Raw genomic sequence first — 22,641 nt, 5'->3', positions numbered from 1 at the left:
CGATGTGTATCACAGAGACGTTTATTACTCAGATTCCGAGAGCGTAAGTTCTGTGAAGAATCGGACAACATATTACTTCCTCCCACGTGCGTCTCGCGGAATGACACATGGAGAAATTTCGAGAAATTAGAACTAAACTGAGGTTTTCAATCATTCTTCCCACACGACTTCGCCAATGGAACAGGGAAGGGGGATCAGATAGAGAAGCACACTCCGCCACACACAGTCAGGTGACTTGCTCAGTGTAGATGTTGATGAAGATGTAGATAGCTCTGTACCGACCTTCAAGTCAATTGTACGATAGGCAAGTGGGAAAGTCTCACGCAATGGTGGACACAAGCAGGTAATCTCAGCTATAGAAACAAACCAAGTTCTTCGAGGTCTCGCTCCTAGCTACGTGGATCGAAAATATTTATGAGGAATGGAAGAGCTCGAAGTGCGCCCAAACAATTCTATCAACAATAAAACCTGAGGGGGAAATGAAAGTAAGCTGGAGTACAGATCGAGTATAAAGAGCTCCCAGTTCTTTTTTTATTGTCTCTAAATCGTTTACTCCGCCAGCAGCAAGCTTCCGACTGTCGGTTCGTTATCGGATGGTAGTATTGACAGAAAACTTACATCACAAATCGTACATAGATTTTTGTTTCATAAATTCAGATTACTTTTTCGCACTGCAATCTAACATATTTACGTTTCATACGCGTTCTGCCTTTTACATCAACAGCATCTTCAGTGGATTTAACGGTTATTCTTCTGTCTGACCAAAATTTCTTTTTTCCTTTATCTTGTCATAAGTTAGGGGGCACCCTACCACTGCACTTCTCAAAAATCGGTACATATTCGAGCCGACGTCTTTTGGTTCTACAGTCTTATACTTCATTTTTAAGTAGCTAAATGATGTGAAAGATTTCACTACTGCTCTGGCAAGAACTGCACATAATAATCTTACGACAACGGTAAGCGATCTATGTCGTAATATTGTTTGTCCTTTTAATCAACATTTCTTGCAAGAACTGTACATTAAAAGGCGGTGACGCGCCTCATACGACAGCACTTCTCATTTCAAAATTTTTCGTGTGTCATAAGGACAAACTTCACTTTTAAAATACGTTCTCGTAGATGAAGAAGAAAGTCATCCAAAATAATTATTCGGTATCGCTGGGTGTTCGCTTAAAAGCGGTCCCATGTATATAAATCCCCCAAGTTGGAAACAGCTCTCCGAAATCTCATTTCGCAAAGTTGTTTACAGGGTAGAAATTAAGTAGGGATATTAACCTCCGACCATATTTGATTATTAAAGGCAGAAAGTACTGGTATCTGTTAGAAATCAGTGATCAATGTGACTTACACAGTGAAAGAACCGTGTCAATCACTGTTTATTTTAACACATAAACTGATATAGCGAACTCCGTTTTGGAAGCCGGTCGATATCAGATTGTAGAATAGAGAAATAGTGTATGAAAGACGTCTTATCAATTTTGTGCTTCAAAGTCACAGATACGAGTGCTAGCTGAAATAGGTTATTGGCGCTATTACAGGATACTACATCGTGGAAAATTTGATAATATCTAGTGAATTGATTATTTATGCCTTCTACAATCTGACGACGCAGTGTCAGAAAAATGTGATGTGGAAAAATGAAATGCAAACGAGGTAACCATTCCATTACGTAATTTCTATCTTACACTGGCGTTTAGACAAAAACTCCACTTATATGATACCGAGTGCTTAGGCATTGGACTCGCATTAGGGAGGTGTGAAATGAGCCCAGCTAAACCAGTTGACTCCTTTGAAAATAACACGATCGATGTTCTACCTCATTCTTGTACTGTCAGAAAATTTTGGAAATTTGTGGTAAGGTATTATGGGACCAAACTACTGAGGTCATCGGTCGCTAAGCTTACCCACTACCTAATCTAACTTAAACTAACTTACACTAAGGACAACACCCACACCCACAGGACTCGAACCTCCGACGGGGAGAGCCGCGAAGGCCATGACAAGGCGCCCGCGACCGCGCGGCTACCCCGCGCGGCTGTACTGTCCGAGCTTGAACTATGTGCCTAATGACGTAGTTGCCGATGCGATAAAAACTAGAGGGTGTTAGGCCATTAGAAAGTGTGCATTTAGTTTGCATAATTATATTTAAACTGCAAAAATTGATCGAGCACGTAAATGCCAAAGTAACAAAATAGTGTCATCTGTGGTGTGAGGGGAATGGGTGGGGTAGGGGGTATGGTTTTAACAGCGCTTTTACTACATCGTATGGTACACCGTTAGAAACAAGAAAGACAGAACATAACATGGGATACCTTTCGAGACAATTTTATATGTGTCTCTAGTAGGTATCGTGCGCCACTTTTCTAATTTTTGCTCTAAGGATTTCTGATTCAAGTGAGAAAATCATTTCTGCTGTCTACTGCATAGTGTTTCAAAGTAAGAGAATAAATTGCATGACTACAGCAGGGCTAGAAAGTCAGGCACTTAACGGAGAACACCCTGTCCGATTCTGAATTAAGTGACACTGAAAGAAATGTCTACGGAATTTGACGTCACAGGAACATGAATCTGAACGTTACAGAACTGTAGTAGCATCACTAGAACAGTATCCCCTTCAAGAACCGGGCGAGGCGGTACAGTGTTTTACATACTGGACTTGCATTCGGAAGGACGACGTTTCACATCCGCGTCCGGCCATCCAGATTTAGGTTTTTCGTGATTTCCCTAAATCACTCCAGACAAACGCCGGGATAATTGCTTTGAAAGGACACGGCCGATTTCCTTCCCCATCTTTGAAATAATTCGAGCTTGTGCTCCGTCTCCAAAGACCTCATTGTCGACGGAACATTTAATTCTAATCTTCCTTCCGTCTCTCCTTCTGCTTCAATAATATAAGCAGATGTCACATAATTGCGTGCTGAAGTAGTTTTAAGTTATGGAGAGAGTGTCTAACTGCAGGTCTCTGGTTTTTGATTCAGGTACGGAAACAGCGCATACCATTCAAAATACAAATTTATATAGTTCGGTAACAAAGTAAACTTCACATCTCTTCTATCCGTGTATAGTTTATTAAAGCAATAGTTGCAGTTTTCGGATATGTCGGATGCATACTAAATTAAGGTCTAATGTAATACGATACCGTAGGCATATTTCCTGAATAATTGGCGAACAATGATTGCTAGGCAGCTCCTAGTGAAACTCATACAGCTCTTGGCGGCGAACTGGGTTTGTCTTACGCAAGAAAACGTCAGTCCTTGGGAAAATATTTTTCGGTCCGTGCTGGCATACTCTACAGAGTTAACAAACTGGCTACTAAAACTGTAGTTCCAGTGGTGACTTAAATTTCGCAGTTTCTTGAAGGACGGAAAATTTTTAAGAATGTTTTTAATGTGTGATCTTCGCTCAGGTGTTTGCCTGGTGCTGATGTGCGCATGAACTTTTGTGTACCTACTACAAATAGTACCTAATTTTCCGTGAATGAAGAGAAAATTCATTTCTCAGTCAGTCTTTACCGAAGCAGTGTTAATTCCAAGGCCTTCGTTTTTTGCGAGCTCAAAACTGTGAAATGCCTCAGGATACAAACAGATAGCTCCGAGTGTAATTTACTGGACCTTGTGCAAGAGTTACCCACAGTCAAATACTCGCCTCCTGTTGAACATGGTGTCAGATTTCCTAGTAACTCATTACACTAACGTGACATACGGCATCAAAATGAAAAAAGACTTACCGTTGAATCTCCAGAACATAATTTTCAGTTTATCACGTTATCGAAGACAGCGGCTGGATACGAAAAAGATAGAAAGATACATCTGACTTCTCACGCTGGTAATACGCTGATTATAATAATACGCAGAACGCAGAAAGAAAAATTGAAGAGGTACTGAAAAAGGTCGATTTGGCTTCAGCAACACTGAAGGTACCATAGAAGCAATTCTCGGCGTGCGATTAGTGATGGAAGAAAAGCCTGTGGAAAAATCTGAATGCGGTTGTAAGATTCATTCAAGTGTAAAAATCAATTTATAGTGTGAAATTGACTAAAGCGCTCGAAATTCTCAGACAAGTGTCAATGAATTACAGAGATACAGAGTGATTTGCAATTACAAGAACCAAGTAAGGGCAATGAAAGCGTGAGTCCAAGGAATTTTGTGTTAAGAAGGGGATAAAGCAGAGTTGTGGCTTATCGCCACTCTTGTTTAACTTCCCAGTCAAAGAAACATTCATGAACATCAAAGAAAATTATAGCAGGCTGCTGTATACCAATAACAGACTTCACGAAGCACAAGCTCTTCTGGCTGAAAGCATAGGAAAAGATCGTTGTAGTCGAATGAGCAGTTAGTTTGTACAGAATACCGCTAAGGACAAATAAAGCTAAGGCAAAGGGGGTATTGAGCAGTAGAAACTGTTGCATGAAAGTGACACACGGAAGTGGGAATATCAGCCAAGAAGAAATTGGAAGCATTTGAAATACCAATCTATGGATTGGTGTCAAATATTAAATCCAGTGATAAGGTACTAAACAAGTAGGTACTAAAATGAAAAACCGCAGAAAAAAATGTTATGTGAAACTGTAGCAGACGACTGGCCATATTCACACGTGTTAGGACGTCCAGGAAAAATAAGTGTCAAGAGGAGCAGTAAAGTAGAAAATAATTGTGTGGGAAGATACAGACAGCGTGAAAGTTGGATGTAGTAAATGTTTTGAGGTGAGAAGTACAGGATAGGAATATCTAGATGAGAGCATCAAAACAGTCGGAAAAGAACTGTATAAATTAAATGTTGCTCTTTCGTGTCTCTCTTTGAAACCGGAAATCTAGCAACAATATGAAATGTCGTGTTAAGAGCTGACACTATGCCAACATAATTTTCGCTTTCCTGTAAGAGCTGATTAGACATGTTGAAAACAGCATTCGCTGCGATATGACAGCTAATTACTGTTTATTACATTGCACAGAATGATTTAGTTTCTGCAATAAACATTGTAATGAAAAAGAAAAAGATATTGTTGTTCGCAGCCTGCTGCAAGCCTTACGGCCTGCTAGGTTTTGGGCGCATCAATTGTCGGTACTGATGTTTATTTATCGAACTAAATTTCCTATTCTCTTATCGAGAACCAATCCACCGAGGAAAAATTAAAAATAGTCACCCCTGTACTGCTACATGTGGACTTGGAAGCACCTGTAGCATGCCTTATGAACAAAGTTCGTGAGGTTTCTAAAGAGAAAAGAGGTACTGGATCTTTATGGATGAAAATAAAAGTATCTGAAAAATGAAAAGCTCCTGCTTAAATAAAATAGCTAACTTTAAAACGGAAATATTTGTACATTGTCCGATGAATGGTCCATCTCCTGTGTAAAAGAACACACATTTGGCTAAAAGGAAGCGAGAGAGCAGAACAATTTGGTTAACCACCACTTCACATGTCAATCTGAGAACGACGTAGTGGGCAGAAGGTAGTAATAAAAACGCGACTAACCCTTTTCGGGCGCGAACTTAATAGCGATTGGCCGAGAGCTGTAACTTCGGCCGACAGTTATTTCTATAAATTAATTTAGAAGCAAAAGATCCAGAGAAGGAACTCTACGGTTCGACTTTTTCCCTTTCAATGCTTTATTTAAAGTTCTTTTCCGTCTGACCAAACCTATTAGTGTACTGCATCATCTTCACGGTACAAACAACTTTGAAAGTTTCCTTTTACTCGGATACTCGAAAACAAAATGTGAATTCGACTTGTTTCTCTTTCAGTGCTTGATTTAAATTACATATCCATCTGACCAGGCCCATGAGTATGTTACATCATCTTCACGTACGAAGAACCTTGAAAGTTTCTTTTTACTCGGATTTTCGAAGACAAAACGTGAATAGATGTGCAACTGATCTACAGTTTGAAAGAAACAGAAAAAAGAAAGAAAACCAAATACTGCGCTCATCTAACCGAAGTGAAAATCAGTTCATGTAAACTCAATACCCACAGACCTACCAACTATTCATATATCCCGAATTTTCTTCTGCCTTTCCTTATTCTGTACGTTCAATAGTGGCCGGATAAACACTTTGCGCACACTCAACGAATAGTTTCTTGAATCATCTTTACGTGATAGTAAAAATGAATTTTTAATTCATTTTGTCGTAATCGCTATCACGAAGCTTTTCTTGACGATGAGTAACTGAAATATAAAATAACATAAACAAATCTTGTTTAGAATAATATATGTAGCTAAAATTTTAGTTTCTGGCTATAGTTTAGTTGAAATGCTGGAAAAACGATAATCGCTACTAGACTGAGACAAATTCCTTTAAGATAGATGGAAGAATGTTTTCAAGTACCTACGTCCTTTAGAAGAATATTGGACACGCAAAATGTAAACAAGACGACGAACAAACTCAGTGTTATTCACATATGTGTTTAGAAATAAAGTGGATCTCACTGTGATTAGTCTACTGAGGCGCATTGTGTATCGCTGAAAAAAAGAAAAAGACAATTTTCGTGGAGAAAGAGATTTGTGGGTAGTGATGAACATACATGATCATTGTCTTCTGAAAAAGTGACGTGACTGTTTAAGTGTTAAAGGCTTTTGTAGAATACGTACTTCCACACAGTAATTCATTTTTATCTGTCATCACAAAATTAGAACTACTAAGATGTTTTCCGGAACGAAGGAAATTTATCATGATACAGTGGAAGTATGAGCCATGCAAGTTAAAAAAGTCTCGACGTTTCGGTCAAGTATTCACCGTGACGGTCTGCAAATTGTTTTGGTTATATTAGCCGTATGGATGTAGGATTTAGATGTGTCTAAATCCTACATCCATACGGCTGGTGAGTAACAATAATTGCCGAGAAAAATAAAAAGTGAGTCCGTTAAACATCCAGTATAACGCTTAGAGAGTAGAATATCGTTAAATGAATGTGGCACTGTGGCGTTGGATGTCTTCTAATAAACGACGACATTCGGACTTTGTGAACTGATTACGATACTTGAATTGCGAAGGAGAAGTTGTAGGCATTCTCTGGGTTACGTTTAATATTTCAGTACATTCTTGTTTGTATAATAATAAAAAAAAATCACGCTGTGGAATAATTGTGATCGTTTCTCAGCTTTGGTTACTGCTAATAACTTGATACCAGTGCCAATGAGTTTAATTTGTACACCACAGCACTGAAGATGATCACTATGTGATTGAAAATCGATTTTGCCATCAATAAAACATCAATATTACGGCCAACGCTGACCTTCCTTTTAATCACTAATCAGATGTGTACTTGCTCGAGTTACTCAAACGTATTCCGTAAGGTAGGTGTGACTAATGTTTCAGTACTAGCAATTTGTAGAAAGACTTTCGTGTTCTGAAATCAGCAACGTACTGATGGTAGTTTTGTCAATGCAAATTTTAAACTAAGTAAGCAGCTGTTTTGTAGTTTATCGTGACACTGACAAACATATCTCAAATTCATAGGCAGCACTGATTTTTAGTTATTACACAGAACATTTTCCTGCTATGCAAAAATGTCGGAACTTTTCTTGTAAAATACTGCACATTGACGGGAGATAAGGTGATTTGCCTGAGGACAGAAAACATCAAAGCTCTGTTTTTAGTGATTCAGGAACGTTGATTGGGCAGGCAGCTTCTGTAACTCTGGTGAAGATGCATTTGTTAGAAAACAAGCTGTAAATAAAAGATGAAGTGGACTGTGGGCCGGTTGCAGAAATAACAAGGCGAAACCCTTTTTTATGTTTCGAATAAGAAATGTTTACTAACAAAATCAGGACTTACAGGAATTATGTTACAAGGCGAAAAAGGATGAACAACATAAATAAATATTTCTATGTATACTGATATATTAACATAATAATAAACTTGACAACTATATATATATTTATATATTTAATATATTGTACGCAAACAGCAGTCTTTACAATATACACATAATACTGAGCAGTGTACACCGAATGTCGTCTGGCTACTCACTGATAACTACACGTTTGGCACACAGAACGGTGCGTTCGTATACACAAGTCCTTTTGGCATAGTTTGTGCCTGTACAGAGAATTGTACAGTCTTGTCGCTGCCTGTTAAGAGTGCTGGAAATATGTAAATATTTTGTCATGTGCTAGGGTGTATCGTCTTGGACCGTAACCAGTATCATTCGTAACGCGACAACTGATACGGGTGAAAATGATTGCTTCGTGAGGTACGGGAGTGACAGTACATGGAGTTAACAGAACTGTTGACATTTCTGCGCTTCATAAATTGTTTTTTCACTGTATTCGGAGGACGTTTTAAAACATGCTTTTTCTTGTAAGCGTTCGGTGAATTCCTTTAAAAGGACTGGCCAAGTGCAAATTACCGAATGGCCCGGGCATTGTAGTATTAACAATGGAAATGAATCTAAATACCAGGTAATGTAGATTCACGTCGGATGAGGGACATGTCATTTCAGTACGCCACGAAAAAAATTTCAAATGCTACACGTCACTTAGACGTGGAACTAGCGAAGAAATGCAAATTGCTATTAAACTATACTGAACATACACCATTTAACAGTTACAAATTTATTTTACATGAATGATATGTTCAAGAAACTTTGAGGAGAGGCTGCTTGTGAAGAAACTGCCTGCTAAAGAGACATATGACAAACGGTCGACCGGGCTACAATTTTTTTGCAAATATTTGTTTTGTCTGAATGATCTCTCTCTGATTGCAAATGTGATTACAAGCTAAAGTAAACTGTAAACTTCGTGTTATGACTCCACCATTTAATCAGATCATGCATTACGATAAACTTCAAACTGCTGGGTAAGGAGCTTAAGCACACAAAATATGATAGAAATGTTGGTCAATATGTGGCACAGCAACGCTTAGAAATGTAAGACATACAAGCACAACTTCATATTGTAGATATTAGCAACTATCAAAGCAATCAGCTGCTGTGATTTAGGAGCATAAATAGACATGTACGAGAATTACCAATGACGACAGGTCAAGGAAGACGAACACCGTTATATATTACAAAATATTTTCATATTTCCTTACTTCTCTTTATCACAGTATATTCACCAGAGAAATATACTCGATTTTGTAGTTTATCGTCCGACGCCGTAGACACAGACGAGACAACAGTTTCTACGCGTTTCGCACAGAAAATATCTTCTGTCACTTCCGTGAGTAATAATCATGTGTGTCCTCTTAATTTTAAATGCACAATTTAAATAAAATCTGCATCGAAATGAGATTTAGTACAGCGCTTCCCAAAAGTACACACTGTACACGAATGGAAGTCGAATTTTAATACTAATTGAAGGAAGCAAACAAATAAAACAACAAAAATCAATACAACGCGTGTGGGACAGCAAATTTTTAAGAGTGCAACACAGGCATTCGAGAGCTACGTTAGCAATAACAATGTTATAGCTTACGAATAAAAGTTCGTCAAGGTTTTTAGATTTTTGAATCTTGTACTTATTTGGGAGCGGTATCTTCATCTCCACGGTCTTCAACATTCACACGAGGCTTGACATGTTCAAATGGTGCAACTGTTTCAGGATTTAAAAACAGAAAACCTTGTATGGATGTTGAAAACCCAAATACGTATCGAAAATAAAAATTTAAAAACCGGAATACAGTCGGTAGACTTTTACTGGTAGAATGTCGGTCCTATGTCTATCAGTCACCGTGTGTGGCAAATGAAATGTTATGCACTCGTTAAAATTACCATTTTTGATTTAAAGTATTTAGCAAGTCAAGAGTGGTTCGTTACGTTAAAGATAAACATCGCAACAGTTGGGAAACGCTGACTTATTGACATGCAGATTAATCAGCTGAATTGTCGGCTGCGCAAAAGTAAGAAATTCCGGATATTTTTGTGCTACACGAGTTAAAAGCATAAATGGAACTGGCTGTAGCAATGACTAGTTTATCCGTGCAGCTGGCAAATGAACAGGTACTGTAGGGTTGCGCCGCTGACGTTAGGTGCCGGGATATCTTACGGCGCACAGCCGACAATGCAGCGTCGTGAGATTTGTGCTCCTCGAGAAGCACTGAATAAATTTGGCGCGCAATGTTACGTATGTGCGCACAGAAGTAGGAGTCTCTTTTTTCATTTATAGACATCTCGATTAAAAATGATTAAGTAAACTGAAGTTTGGTTGTAATTGTCCTCTCAGAGAGGGGAGTATTGACAGAATTGTGCAGTGTCGAAGAGGAATGATGCAGTAGGAGAGTACGCGGTGGTGGGAGAGGGAGAGTGTCTGTCCTTTTGGCTGGCGAGAGCCGAACACAGAAGACTAGGGAGGAGCCGCGGCGAGGCGCGCTACAGCTAAGGAAAGTCCGGCGGCGGCCTACCGTGCGGCCCACGCGAGCGGCGAGAAGGCCGAGTCGAGGCTGCGCGTGACACCGCCCAGCGCCAGGCCCAGCCCCAGGCCGGGGGCGGCGGCGCGGACGTCCGGCGGCGCGGGGGCGGCGGCCTCGGGGGCGGGCGCCGGCGGCCGGCCGATCAGCGAGTCGATGCTGAAGGCGGCGCCCACTTTGCTCTTGGTGACGGGCACCGGCTTGCAGGGCAGCGTCGGCGCCGGCGGGGGCGGCGGAGGCGGCGGCGGGGGCGGCGGTCCGGCGGCGGCCACCGGCGGGGGCGGCGCGGGCGGCACCGGGGGTGGCAGCAGCCCGAGGCCCAGCGAGAGGCGCGCCAGCTCGGCCGGCGGCAGCAGCGGCGGCAGCGGCGACAGGTACGGGTAGGGCAGCGGCGCGCCCGCCGCCTGGTGGTGGTGGTGCTGCTGGTGGTGGTGGTGGCGGTGGTAGGCGTCGAGCAGCCCCGCGGCCACCGCCGCCGCGTGGTGCTGGTGGTGGTGGTGGTGGAACTCGGGCGGCTGCCTCTTGTAGCGCTTGCGCCGCCGCAGGAAGCTGCCGTTGTCGAACATGTCCTCCGCCATCGGGTCGAGCGTCCAGTAGTTGCCCTTGCCCGGGTTGCCCGGCTCGCGCGGGATCTTGATGAAGCAGTCGTTGAGCGACAGGTTGTGGCGGATCGAGTTCTGCCAGGCGGGGAACTTCTCGCGGTAGTACGGGAAGCGCGCCATGATGAACTCGCAGATGCCGCTGAGCGTGAGCTTCTTGTGCGGCGACTGTAGGATTGCCATGGTAATGAGCGCGATATATGAGTACGGCGGCTTCACCTGCGTCGTGCTGCCGCCGCCGCTCGATCCGGAGGTCTTCTTGCCGCCGCCCTTGGACGACGGGGAGACGGAGACGGCGGTTGCCTCCTCGGAGCCGGGCGAGAGCGCCGGCGTGGGTGTCGTGTTCCCACCGCTGACGACCCCGGGAGGCGCTCCGGGGCCGGCGGCGATCAGATGTCTCGGGTACTCCGGCGGCAGGCCACCCGCCGGAGGCGCGCCGTCGTCGTCGGAGTCCACATTGACGTCGGAGTCAGAGTCCTGCAGGTGCACGCCGCGCAGGTCTAGCGGGGACTCGGACATGGCGGGCCGCAGCAGCATGGCGAGCTGAGGCGCTTCTGGCGGCGGCCGGGCCGCGAGTGGCGGCACGCCGGCATGGCCGGGCCGCCAGGGCGGGGCCTGCTGCCATTGGGCGACGCGCGGCCAATGACGAACCGCGGTCGCCGCTGGGGGAGGGGCGCGAGCCACGACGCCGGCCGCGCCGCTGCCTGCGCTCCCTACGTAAATAATTTGCTCGCGGGGCTTCGTCGGTGCCCGACGGCAAACCAGCTGTATTTTGCCCGCCACATATAATATTTTAATCTCTAAACCCTGGTATGTAATTACATCTCTGATACGATAATTTGCTAACTTAGTCTACGTCCATTCGACGCAAATTCTACATGTCGTGCCGCAATTTGGCTCGCAACGACCTATCATCTATTCACCAGTCCAATACATTCACATAGTCCCGTGATGTGACTTTATTTTGTCGAAAATCACGTGGTGGGTCCGTAATTGTGGGAAAAAACAAGTCACTTTTTATAATAAAGTAAACATCTCAATCAGCAACTGGTAATAATGCTATTCATTAACAACAAACAGAGACGTTACTGGTTCACATCCAGTGTTCCATCCTCGCGGCTGTTCACGTTTAATTACACGTAACTTGAGCCGTGTTCACTGCTTTCTGTTATCGCGATAGTTCCTCTGCTTGCTCTTTTAAGCTACATTTTAAGATAATTTTGTTTCATATTCGGTGGTACAGCCGAAAAAGATAATTCCGTTTTTCATCATGCCTGTACTTCGATTATAGACATTTATTTCGCTCGATCAGCTGTCTGCTGCGATATGCCATTTTCAAATGCTTACTCATATCTTCGTAATATTACGCAGAAACCTTTTGTGGGTGTGTACAACGAACTATTGACACTTAAATATATAACTGTTGTCCTAGCAATCTTAGTAGTTGTCCCTGGAGTGTATTACGATAGCAACTGTGCACTGAAATGACAGACATACAACGTAACTTGCACCCACACAAGGTTACAGCGTATAATTACACGGTTATGAGTAAACACTTGAAAATGGAACATCCCAGAAAACACATGATCTTGTGAAATAAATATCTGTAATCGAAATACAGACAAAAATGGAAAACGGAAGCGGTTTTTAATTTAGTGTAACAATTAACCCGAGTAGTTTTTAGACACTTTATTTTATTTTCTGCCATTTGTATGATATCTAGTGACTGGTGTGTTTTCCACAACCTAAGACAGTATGCGTAGCTTACTTGAAATATTTGATAGGATGGTGCTACGATTCATTAGCTGCAACACGAAGTACCCCCGCATGATACAACGAGAGCCAACGTGAAATGAGAACGTGTATTTATCAGTCCATGTTTCAACAGTATTTTTAGTTTATTTTTAAACAGGCCTACTGTAGAAAAAGACAAATTTAAAAATTCAGTAGTGGAAAGAAATAGGAAAAAAATAATTGAGCTACTCCATAGAGGAAACCTCGAGCTATGGTAAATCTATTTTATGTTTTCTGATGTAGTCCGTGACAGTGTATAGTTCCTGTTGTATAGAGATTTTTTTTGAGACCACACGTATCGCCTTAATGACCGGGTACGCTCATTTCCGCTTTGCTTTGTAAAAAAGTATCTGATTCCCTTCCAGAATATTTGAAAGACATAATATGCGAGAAATATATTTTGTCTTAATCGTGAAGTGGTACTAAACTTGCGGAATACGTTATAAGGACTGTTCAACACATATTGGACATATTCTCTTCCCTTTCAGATCACTGAGGTACGTCCACTACACCCGCTACGAAAAGGGTCTACTGTTGATAGATTCGTACATACCTGATCGGAACGTGTACGTCTGAAAGTCATTTCCTGTTCATTTTCATGAGGTAGTTATGTCCACTATTAGCGATTGGAAATTGATTTCTAGTAAGTCCGGTTGCAAGTCATTTTCAAGGCTAGAAGAAATAGCCAGTAGAAAACGTAACGATCGAAATTACGAAATGAACATAATAGAGCCAAGCGGTTGTGCTTGCATGTTGTAGAAGAATAGAAAGGCAATAAGTAACGTAATAGCCAAAACATCACACCATGTAGTGCCGTTCAAGATGAATACGTACAAAGTAGAACTTCAGAGCGCGGAACCAGTCACAACTAAATTACCTATCTGCTAAAAATTTCTTTCACGGGCAAGAACTATTTCGAGAGAGATACTAGAACGCTTAATATATATCTGACCTAACTCGGAACAAATAGTGCCCCTTATGCTTGATAGTGCCAATTTTAGGTTGATTATAACGTAGTTCATTCACCATCATATCTACACAGATACGGGCTTCATATGAGAGCTATTTTTATTGGATTTGATGGGCTTACTAAGACCGCTTAATGTGCCTCATTTTGGAAAAGTAATTATTTAAAGGCTATATATTTTTATTTTGTATCCTGAAATAATCTGTTTAATGAGCTTTATACCGCGTTCGTAACTGTAACTGTCTGTGCTCAAAGGATGTTTCGTAATCATTTCTGTAAATAAGTTCCAACCACACTGCATTTAGGATGACGACGTTGCTCAATTTTTGTCGTTGAAGGGATCAGAAACGTCAGTGACTTACAATGGACGGACCAAAATTAGAGAATTAAAAAAGTTTCCGAATCAAAGATTGTAAGCTGAAAGAAGTTTTGCGGATGTCTCTTTCTTTCGATCTTGTATTTCATACGCATTAATGCAACAATATAAGTTGAAACGTTTCGCCAGTATGAGAGACGTTTTCAATGAAACGCACCAAACACGGGCCATCGATCGGCGTACAACCGATCTTTTTACTCTCCCAGCTGATGTTTAATTTTAAAATCGTATTAGTTTCGTAGATAGCGCAGTGTACCAATATTAGTTTTGTCACTGAGTACTTGGAACATATTGCAATTTTTCTCGATAGTTGTAAAGTGTAGTGCGTAAAATTAATATTAAACTGTGTGTTTTCGACGGTAAAACTGTAGTGCTGTAGCTCGCATTTATTATAAATAATATACCTCTTTGCTGTGAGACCCGTTTGGGCCTGGCGGTGCAGTACTGATGTGCATGCCTGGAAACCGAGGGGTCGGAGGATCGAAATCCGGTCGGACCATATAAATTTTTTAGGCTCCATTTAATCGAACCTTCACGTCTTAACGATGTGAGGAGCGCCAGGAACGACATGTGATTCAGATTCCCCCCCCCCTGCATAACCAGGGCAGCTTAGTCACGAAACTAGTCGAAGTGCGTCACGACATTAAGCCACACGAGCTTATTAAATATAGTTACTGTAGGCTAGCACAAAAGTTTAATGAGTATCATTAACTATATATACACTACCCGCCCAAAAAGTTGCGAAACTGATTTTGTTCGTGGCATACAAGCGGCGTCAGCACAGTAACCTCGAACAATTGAAGAGTGTAGCCCAAAAACATGCTATGTGCCATTCTTAAACAAATTAGTTTTTGTATTACAACTCATCTGTATAACACTTCCATTGCACCCAACACATAGCTAAGTGTTACAGTGGTTAGTTGAGTACGTACATTCATCACCATATGGAAGCTTTGCTATGTTGCTCACCTATTTACCCAGAAGTCTGCTAAGTACCAGCTGATTTCAATAAAAACAAGATCATGGCCTTTTTTTTTGTTTATCTTGTGTCACTTGGAGTCTCTGACAGCACTGAACAAAAGATCTGAGTATGCAGCCATAGCTACTAGGCGTGTGATAGGGACTTCGAGAAGAGGAAGATACTGTGCGAGGCATTTGTACCTGAAGACCTGCATGATATTGCAAGATCTGCTACACATGCTAACAAACTTGAGACCGTTGACTTAACTGAAAAAAATTTGATCAATATTCAGTCTGCTACCGATTCCTGGGTAACAACAAAAAAGTTGCAGAGCTGAGAGGTAACGATGGCACGCTTCTTAGCAAGGAATTCCGGAGCCACAGAAGTGAAATGTCCCCTCGGCGAAATGGCAACTTGGAAACATGTTAATATTCTAAAAAAAAAAAAAAAAGAATGGAGAATTCTGAAATCAGAAATGTAACAATCAACGGAACTGAAGGACAAAGAGAACTTAGCAAAGAAAGAAAAGTCTTGTTATCAGTACCATATACGGATGAAAAATTCAGACAGTTTTATGAAAACTTGCATCATACTAATGTGGACTGATTTGTACTTCGACTTTTTAAGATTGTGTACTGGTACTAAGACTGAAACTAGGTATGGTACTTAGCTGACTTTTGAGTAAAAGGGTATATACACTTTGCTATGTTTAGTATTTCTGACTTCAACAATTCAACTACTTATGCGACACGCAAGATCTCTAGTTAAATATAAGAGTATCTACAATTGTCCTTCTATTTAGTGTACACTGTATTCCATATTAACATTTAAAATGAGAGGTCCTGCGATTCCTGCTTTTAACGTAACTCCTAAGCAACTTTTTGGCACTTACTATTATTTTGTGTTACACGCTTCGGTTATGAACAACAGATGTGCGTTCGATTAGTCAGTTGCGAAGAGGCGGGTTAAGCAGCGGACGTGTGGCCGCTTTTTGTCAACGTTGTCGTGTCACAAACCGTAGCGGAGCAATATCTCTAAATTGAGGTTTCAAAATATTCTCCAGGATATTTTCAAGTAGATCAAAATTTGTACAAAATTTGTTCCGCACGCCTTTAATCCCGAACGCCAACTGCATGGACGCCGGCCGCGACTGAATGAAATGCAAAATGCAGACAGTTCTTTTCTGGAAAAAATCAACACGGGTGAAGAGACTTAGTGTTACCAATACAAACCTACGAGAAAATGTCACAGTGCAGAAATTCACATGAAGCGTTAAGATTTATGACAACCGACATTCAAGCTAATGTGAGACGAGACTTTAACAGCATCTCAAAGAAGAAAAGTTTACATGCTAGTATGAAGCTGTACTCAAGTGCGAGGAGACTCCGTAGGACACCTGAAACATTAAAACCTCCGTCTTAACTTTCCTCTGTTTTTTATTAATCTCGTACCGAAAATTTTTGAACTGACGGAGCACAGTACATTTTCCAATACGTAACGCAGCTTTGTTGATAAAGACGAGACATGGCGCCCATGTCGCCACCAAGGTGAGAGATTACTGCATATAAAGAGATGGCGAATCGATTCACTGCACTCATAATCTTTCGAAAAGGAATTTTGTTACGCTTTTTCTTTGTACTCACTATCACAGACAGCCTCAAATAGATCCCTCCAGCTTTCCCTCTCTTATAGTAAGAATTTCAATAGATTTATTCCTCGCTTATTCCAATTATACTTTATATGGCCCTTCAGTTTTCCACGTCCAACGGTAGCATCAAACTTTAGGTTCTTCTATGTTTGCAAATGTGATTTATTTTTGTCATAAATATGATAAAGAAGTGGAACCACTTCCGGATCGCTAATGAAGTTTCACAGGAAAACGTACGAATAAGTTGGCAATTAGTAACTCTTGGAGGAACGCAACACATTGTAGTCTACATTCAGCTTTGCTGTTGTCTATTAGCCTACATCACACGTGGGATTCACGAAATCACTGATGACATTTTCTGCTTCAGTGCTTCAATACTTGACATAGGTGCTCTGCATAGATGTTGGTTGATTGATTAACACAGCAAAATTCTGAATTTTTTTCTCGGCCCTCTTTTTGGTACATAAGTTTCACAATACCAGGAGCTTTTTCCTGATTTGTGAACATTTCCGCTTTCCTAGACATTGCAATTAGCACGCTGCAATCACAGTACCACGAGCCACAACAAAAAAGCTTGGTTCGTCTTCCAAAACTGCGGTAACATTTCATGTCAGAAGTGAATGATTGTTGCAATCACACAAAGATATTCCAGACACTCTTTACCGTCAGACGCTAGCACGACCATGTAGCAGCAAGGATGGAGGGGAAAGCTCTGTTTAACTTCCCGCCGACGATAAAGTCATTAGATAGAGTCCTAGCTCAGACTGGACGAGAACTGGGAAGCAAGTCGACCGAGGACGCCATTTGTCCAACAACCAGCCCAACTTCCCGCATTAATGGGTATTAGGAAAGCTAAAGAAAATCTAAATCGGGACTACTTTGCGCGGATTTGAACTCTCCTCCTGAACTCGTCCACGGTCTTAATCACGCCCTCTCTTCACTTAGAGCTTGTTAGGAGCCTGTCCTTATGTCGTGTGTACCATTCTTGTATCTCAGAAGACAATACAAGTTATAGAAGATCAAACTGGCACAGCCTGTGCAACTTAACTGTGCCAGTAGAAACTTATACTTTTCACTATTTATTAATACGTCTCTAGCTGGGTCAAAGGCTTTCAACCCGCTCGTTTAAAAATTGCATGTGACGGACATACTGTAAAATGCAGTGAAATGAATTAGGGCATAGATTAAATGGTATAATTCAAGTTTTCTCTCTTATATCTTGAGCCATGGATAATTCATGAACAGATTTCTGGGATTCACGATTCTGTTTTATTTCCTTAGGCGTTACCTTCCAAGAACTCTGTGAGTATTTGTTCGGCTGCCAATGTTAGAATGTGTGACTATTTGTGTGCCCTGTGATCGAACTCTACCTTCTATTAAGTTGGAATCTAACCTACAGTTAGATCACAGACGTAACTCAGAATTTGAAAGTAACATATTACATAAATTAAGTCGGCTCCGTTAGCTGAGTGGTCAGCGCGGTGGAATGCCACGCCAAGGGGCCCGGGTTCGATTCCCGGCTGGGGCAGGAGATTTTCTCCTCTCAGTTACTGGGTGTTGTGTTGTCCTCATCATCATTTCATCCCCATCTCTGACGCGCAAGTCGCTCAATGTGGCGTCGAATGCAATAAGTACTTGCCCTCGGCGGCCAAACTTCCCCGAGTGGGGGACTCCTGGCCCACAATGCCGTACGCTCATTTCCATTACATAAATTAAAAGGTACTATTACTCATGCTCTCAGTTTCGCTAGCTGAAGCTGAAATTGTCACTTTGCTGCACATCTGAACTCTCTCGATTACAATTAACATGTATTCGCTTAAGTGACGAAAAGAACTACATCTCTTTACTGGATACAAGCTAAAGCTTTCGACATTTAAAGACACATCAGAGGCATCTCGTAGCGTATACAAAAATAAATACTCTTAAATTCGATCATCGGTTTCAGCATGACACCTTTAAACGATATCATTGTCTGTCGGGGTTTGCCCTGTCCTGAGAAAGAGCTTATCAAAAGTTTTATATGGCGTATCTGCAATGAGGTAAAATACGAACGACTTCACACTTTGGCTTTTTTTCGTATATGCGTAGCACTGTAGAAGACGAAAAGAATACAAAATGGCTAAGAAGAGAAATAAAATCAGCGGTTTACTGAGGATAAAATCTCAACGTTGTAGATTTGTGATCTCCCATTTAGGCGTGCCGTCACCAAGCCACGGGCAATGAATAATGAAGATGTTGCATAGGCCGCATTCTTGATAATCTGAAAGAAATTGACTGTAGATATAGCCCCATGTAAAATCGGTTTGTAGCGGCTGAAGCTATAATCACTTATACCAGAATACAAGAAATAAAATACACAGTTCTAGTTGAAAGATGTGTTTCATAGCCATCTTCTGCTGCCCCGTTTCTCTCTTATTAACTGCACACGCTTCATAATGTTCCCTACTCAAAATACATTTGAAATGCCTAGTGACGGCTGTATTGGCAAGATTCGAAGACTCACTGTTGCTGACAATACAGTTTATGTCATTGACTAGATGACGCAACCCAAACCACCAGACCTCAGCAGTGACACTTTGTGGTCGAGAAGTCAAAGCAAAATGGTCGTGTCGATTGCAAATGAAGGTAGAAACGAAGAGTGTGCTGTGACTGGTTTTGTGCTACTGAATGACTTTCTAAAATTGTTTCTGTTTGTGGTGTAAAGTTAGGATACTAAAAGAATTGCAAAACTCTGGTTGAATATCAAGACGAAGAAGAAGGCAGTAAGCACTGTCCGTAGTCTGCCGTTTAATTGTCCAAAAGACAATGAAAATGCTAACCAAAAGATGCTACGTAGGCCTACATAACAATTTTCGCGAACGATTCCCAAAAGGTTCAACAAACAGCGTATGGCACGTGGGAGTTGTTGCAATCTAGGTGGGAAGTTTTGGCGCTTGCACAGCAAAGTTCGCATCTACAAGTGAATCATTAACACTTGTTTCCATATTAGAAACAGTTCTCAAATTCAGAATTGTTATGGCGAGAATGAGGTCCGAAAAGTGGAGATAACGAAGTTGAGACACTTCCATAACACTTGAATGACGGATCATATGTGACTTCTTAGAATTATAGCAACAAAGGCACTCTGTAAAGTATTGAGTGCCATTAATTGTTGTGAAACGTGTGAAACAACATGTAGTTTGAATAAAAAGGTATGCCAAAATATGAAAATGAGCGTCAACTTAAACCTACGATCGGCTACATGAGCTCTAAATTCGATGAAATTGATGGTACTATTTTTGTCATCATCATAAAGACTTACAATATGTATATGCATCATTACCTTACTGTAGTAAAAGAACTAAAGCCATACTCTAAGCGTGCAAGATTTGAACTGCGTGCGTTTTGGCTGTCATGATTCGGTACGTAGATAATTGTGACCTGGCGCACTAAATACTCTATCTGACAGAGATATGTCCGCATTTCGAGGGGTGTTTCAAACCCCAGATACGTCTAATTCCTCCTTGTGTTACTTACATTCTTGTCTACCAAGCTACTGAGGCGTACACTGCTGACTCGCAAAAACCAAGTGCACAGTGATGACTCTTAGTTCGACAAACAGTTTTAATGTACTACAAATTTTAAGCAGCTTCTATACTTCTCCAAAGTGCGAAAGGTAGTTTTTTATATGGAAATAGTTTCTTACTGTCTAGTAGAAAACGATTTTCTTTGCTTATGTGGCGGAGCTTCGGAATCTGCTGATAAAATGTAACCCATATAGCGCAGACAGTAAGATCGACCCAAATGATACTCGCGCATCGAATTACCAACCACTTGTCTGACAGACTGGTCAGTCCCACTGGTGTTTGAGTAGTTTCTCACTCCTCTGTGGAAATGCTAGGCTGAGTCCTCCTCTACGCCCTACAAACTTAAAACCAAGCAATTATAGCACAACACTAAAAGGCAGAATATAAATGCAGACAGCTAGCGTATACTATTTTGCCTCGCACCCTATGTTAAATACTCGACAAAAAAGAATTCAACATTAGTAAATAACAATGAATAATAATAATAATAACGTGTTACGAGTAGTTAAACGATTATCGTGGGGCTCAGTACCAGTTCTAGGTTGTCTATCTAATGGTTTGCAGAGACAACAAAAACTTGATGTCCAAAATTTCGTAATTATTCACCCAGATTGAAAGTTTAAAATGCTGTCATAATCTTCTCATTAACAAGTTTAATCCTATGTTAAGGGGTTAACGCAGTGAAACAAGTATTACAGCTGGGAACTGTGTGTATCTCATGAGGACCGTGACTCACACCACCCAAATTGTCCAAAGTATATAGATCTACAATTTGAGAAGGAGGGCACTTAGCGACTTCCAACAAACTTAATAATTAATTTGGAACCTTTACCAATCACTACTAATTGATGAAAGGAAAAACGGTTATGGCTTACTACATTTTCGCTGTCAGCAGTAAAACTTGAACATCAGACACGACCTTTAAATTTATTGTCTCTTTTCTACTAACTCTGTTCGCAACACATTTTAAATACATTATCCGCGTATACCACCAAATGTACCTACAAAATTATGTATAGTTCAGAGGATAAGACGTAATAAACAGTGAGACGCGAGAGAAACTAGCTTTTTCGCATCCAGTGTTTGATAAAGAGAGTGCTTAGCGACATCCAACAAACTTTAAACATAGTTCGAAAGTTTTCCTAAACTTTTTCTCGCTTGTATGCTTAACATCAAACTTAACGTTAACTCATTCGTAATGAGATGTAATTAGTTGTTTTATGTGTGAGAGTTCCAGTCTTTATACAACCAGGGACCGTGTGTTTACTAGCAACAATGACAAATCCAATAAGAGCGAGTGCTCACCATGTGCTATCACGAAAAAGCAGGGGCAACGTGAAAGGAAAGAAGAAAGTGAGAGGACAGCGCAGGTTTCGCATATATAGTACCCGTATCGGCGTCATGAACGAGCATCGTAAAATGCTAGTCTTATACTGAGTCAGGAACACACTTCGTTTAGGAGATACTACAATCAAAATAAAAGGAGGGGGAACACACAAGTATTGAAACTGGAAAAACTAAATAGCTTTTCCAGCATGAATTTTTCCTACAGTTCAAATGGCTCCAAGCACTATGGGACTTAACATCTGAGGTCATCAGTCCCCTAGACTTAGAACTACTTAAACTTAACTAACCTAAGACATCACACACATCCATGCCCGAGGCAGGATTCGAACCTGCGACTGCAGCAGCAGCGCGGTTACGGACTGAAGCGCCTTGAACCGCTCGGCCTCAGCGGCCGGCTTTCCGACAGTTCCATTTATTCAAATTAGTTATCTGTGACCGAGAAAATACTTGCAGATAACTCGACTCTGTGACTCCCTTCTAAATTCTGTCTTCGAGAATCATCTCCTACATTTGGGCCACACAACCGTGCCTTCTTAACAACTTCTCCTGCCGAGTCAGAAGAGCACATTGTATTTGAATAATCATAACAAAACCAGAGGCTGTATTTGAATCCAACGTCGTTTATTCTTTTTAAGACACGCTACCAGTTTCTAGAACAAACGGTGTCATCTTCAGTCCCCAAGCATAACCTGCCATCCACAACCGTTTTCATGTGCAGTTAGTGCTTGCCTCGCTGCATACGATTCTGATCACTGCAGATGAAAACAGTTGTGGATGGCAGGTTATGCTTGGGCCCTGAAGATGACATCATTTGGTGTCGAAACTGGTAACATGTTTCAAAAATAATAAACGATGTTGGATTCAAATACAGACGCTGGTTCTGTTATCATTATTCAAGCAATTCGTTTCAGGCTGCAGTCTGCAGTCTTCCTTGATGGACTACCAAAGCACATTGTCTCTCCATTAGTGATGTTAATGTAAAGTTCCACGTCCTGCCCCTAGACGGTCCAGTTGGAGTCGACCGACAGCCGTGTCA

At 41.4% G+C, this 22,641-nt stretch overlaps 1 protein-coding gene across 1 annotated transcript; it reads right to left on the bottom strand.

Moving 5' to 3' along the window:
- Positions 1-10,337: 10,337 nt before the first annotated feature.
- LOC124799022 (forkhead box protein D1-like) lies at positions 10,338-11,483 on the bottom strand. The gene is made up of 2 exons (XM_047262559.1): positions 10,594-11,483; positions 10,338-10,506 (listed from the first exon to the last, which is right to left on the bottom strand). Exons 1-2 carry the CDS (start codon positions 11,481-11,483, stop codon positions 10,338-10,340), a joined length of 1,059 nt encoding a protein of 352 aa, XP_047118515.1.
- Positions 11,484-22,641: the final 11,158 nt, after the last annotated feature.

This window comes from Schistocerca piceifrons, chromosome 5 (genome assembly GCF_021461385.2).
Source record: "Schistocerca piceifrons isolate TAMUIC-IGC-003096 chromosome 5, iqSchPice1.1, whole genome shotgun sequence".
Classification (NCBI taxonomy): Eukaryota; Metazoa; Arthropoda; class Insecta; order Orthoptera; family Acrididae; genus Schistocerca; species Schistocerca piceifrons.
The sequence above is the reverse complement of the archived record's forward strand: the minus strand, read 5'-3'. Positions and strand labels throughout refer to the sequence as shown.

Coding starts and splice junctions, on each gene's coding strand:
- LOC124799022 (XM_047262559.1), bottom strand. CDS start 11,483: ATGCTGCTGCGGCCCGCCATGTCCGAGTCCCCGCTAGACCTGCGCGGC. Junction 10,507..10,593: donor GCCGCCGGACCGCCGCCCCC/GCCGCCGCCTCC, acceptor CGCCGCCTTCAG/CATCGACTCGCTGATCGGCC.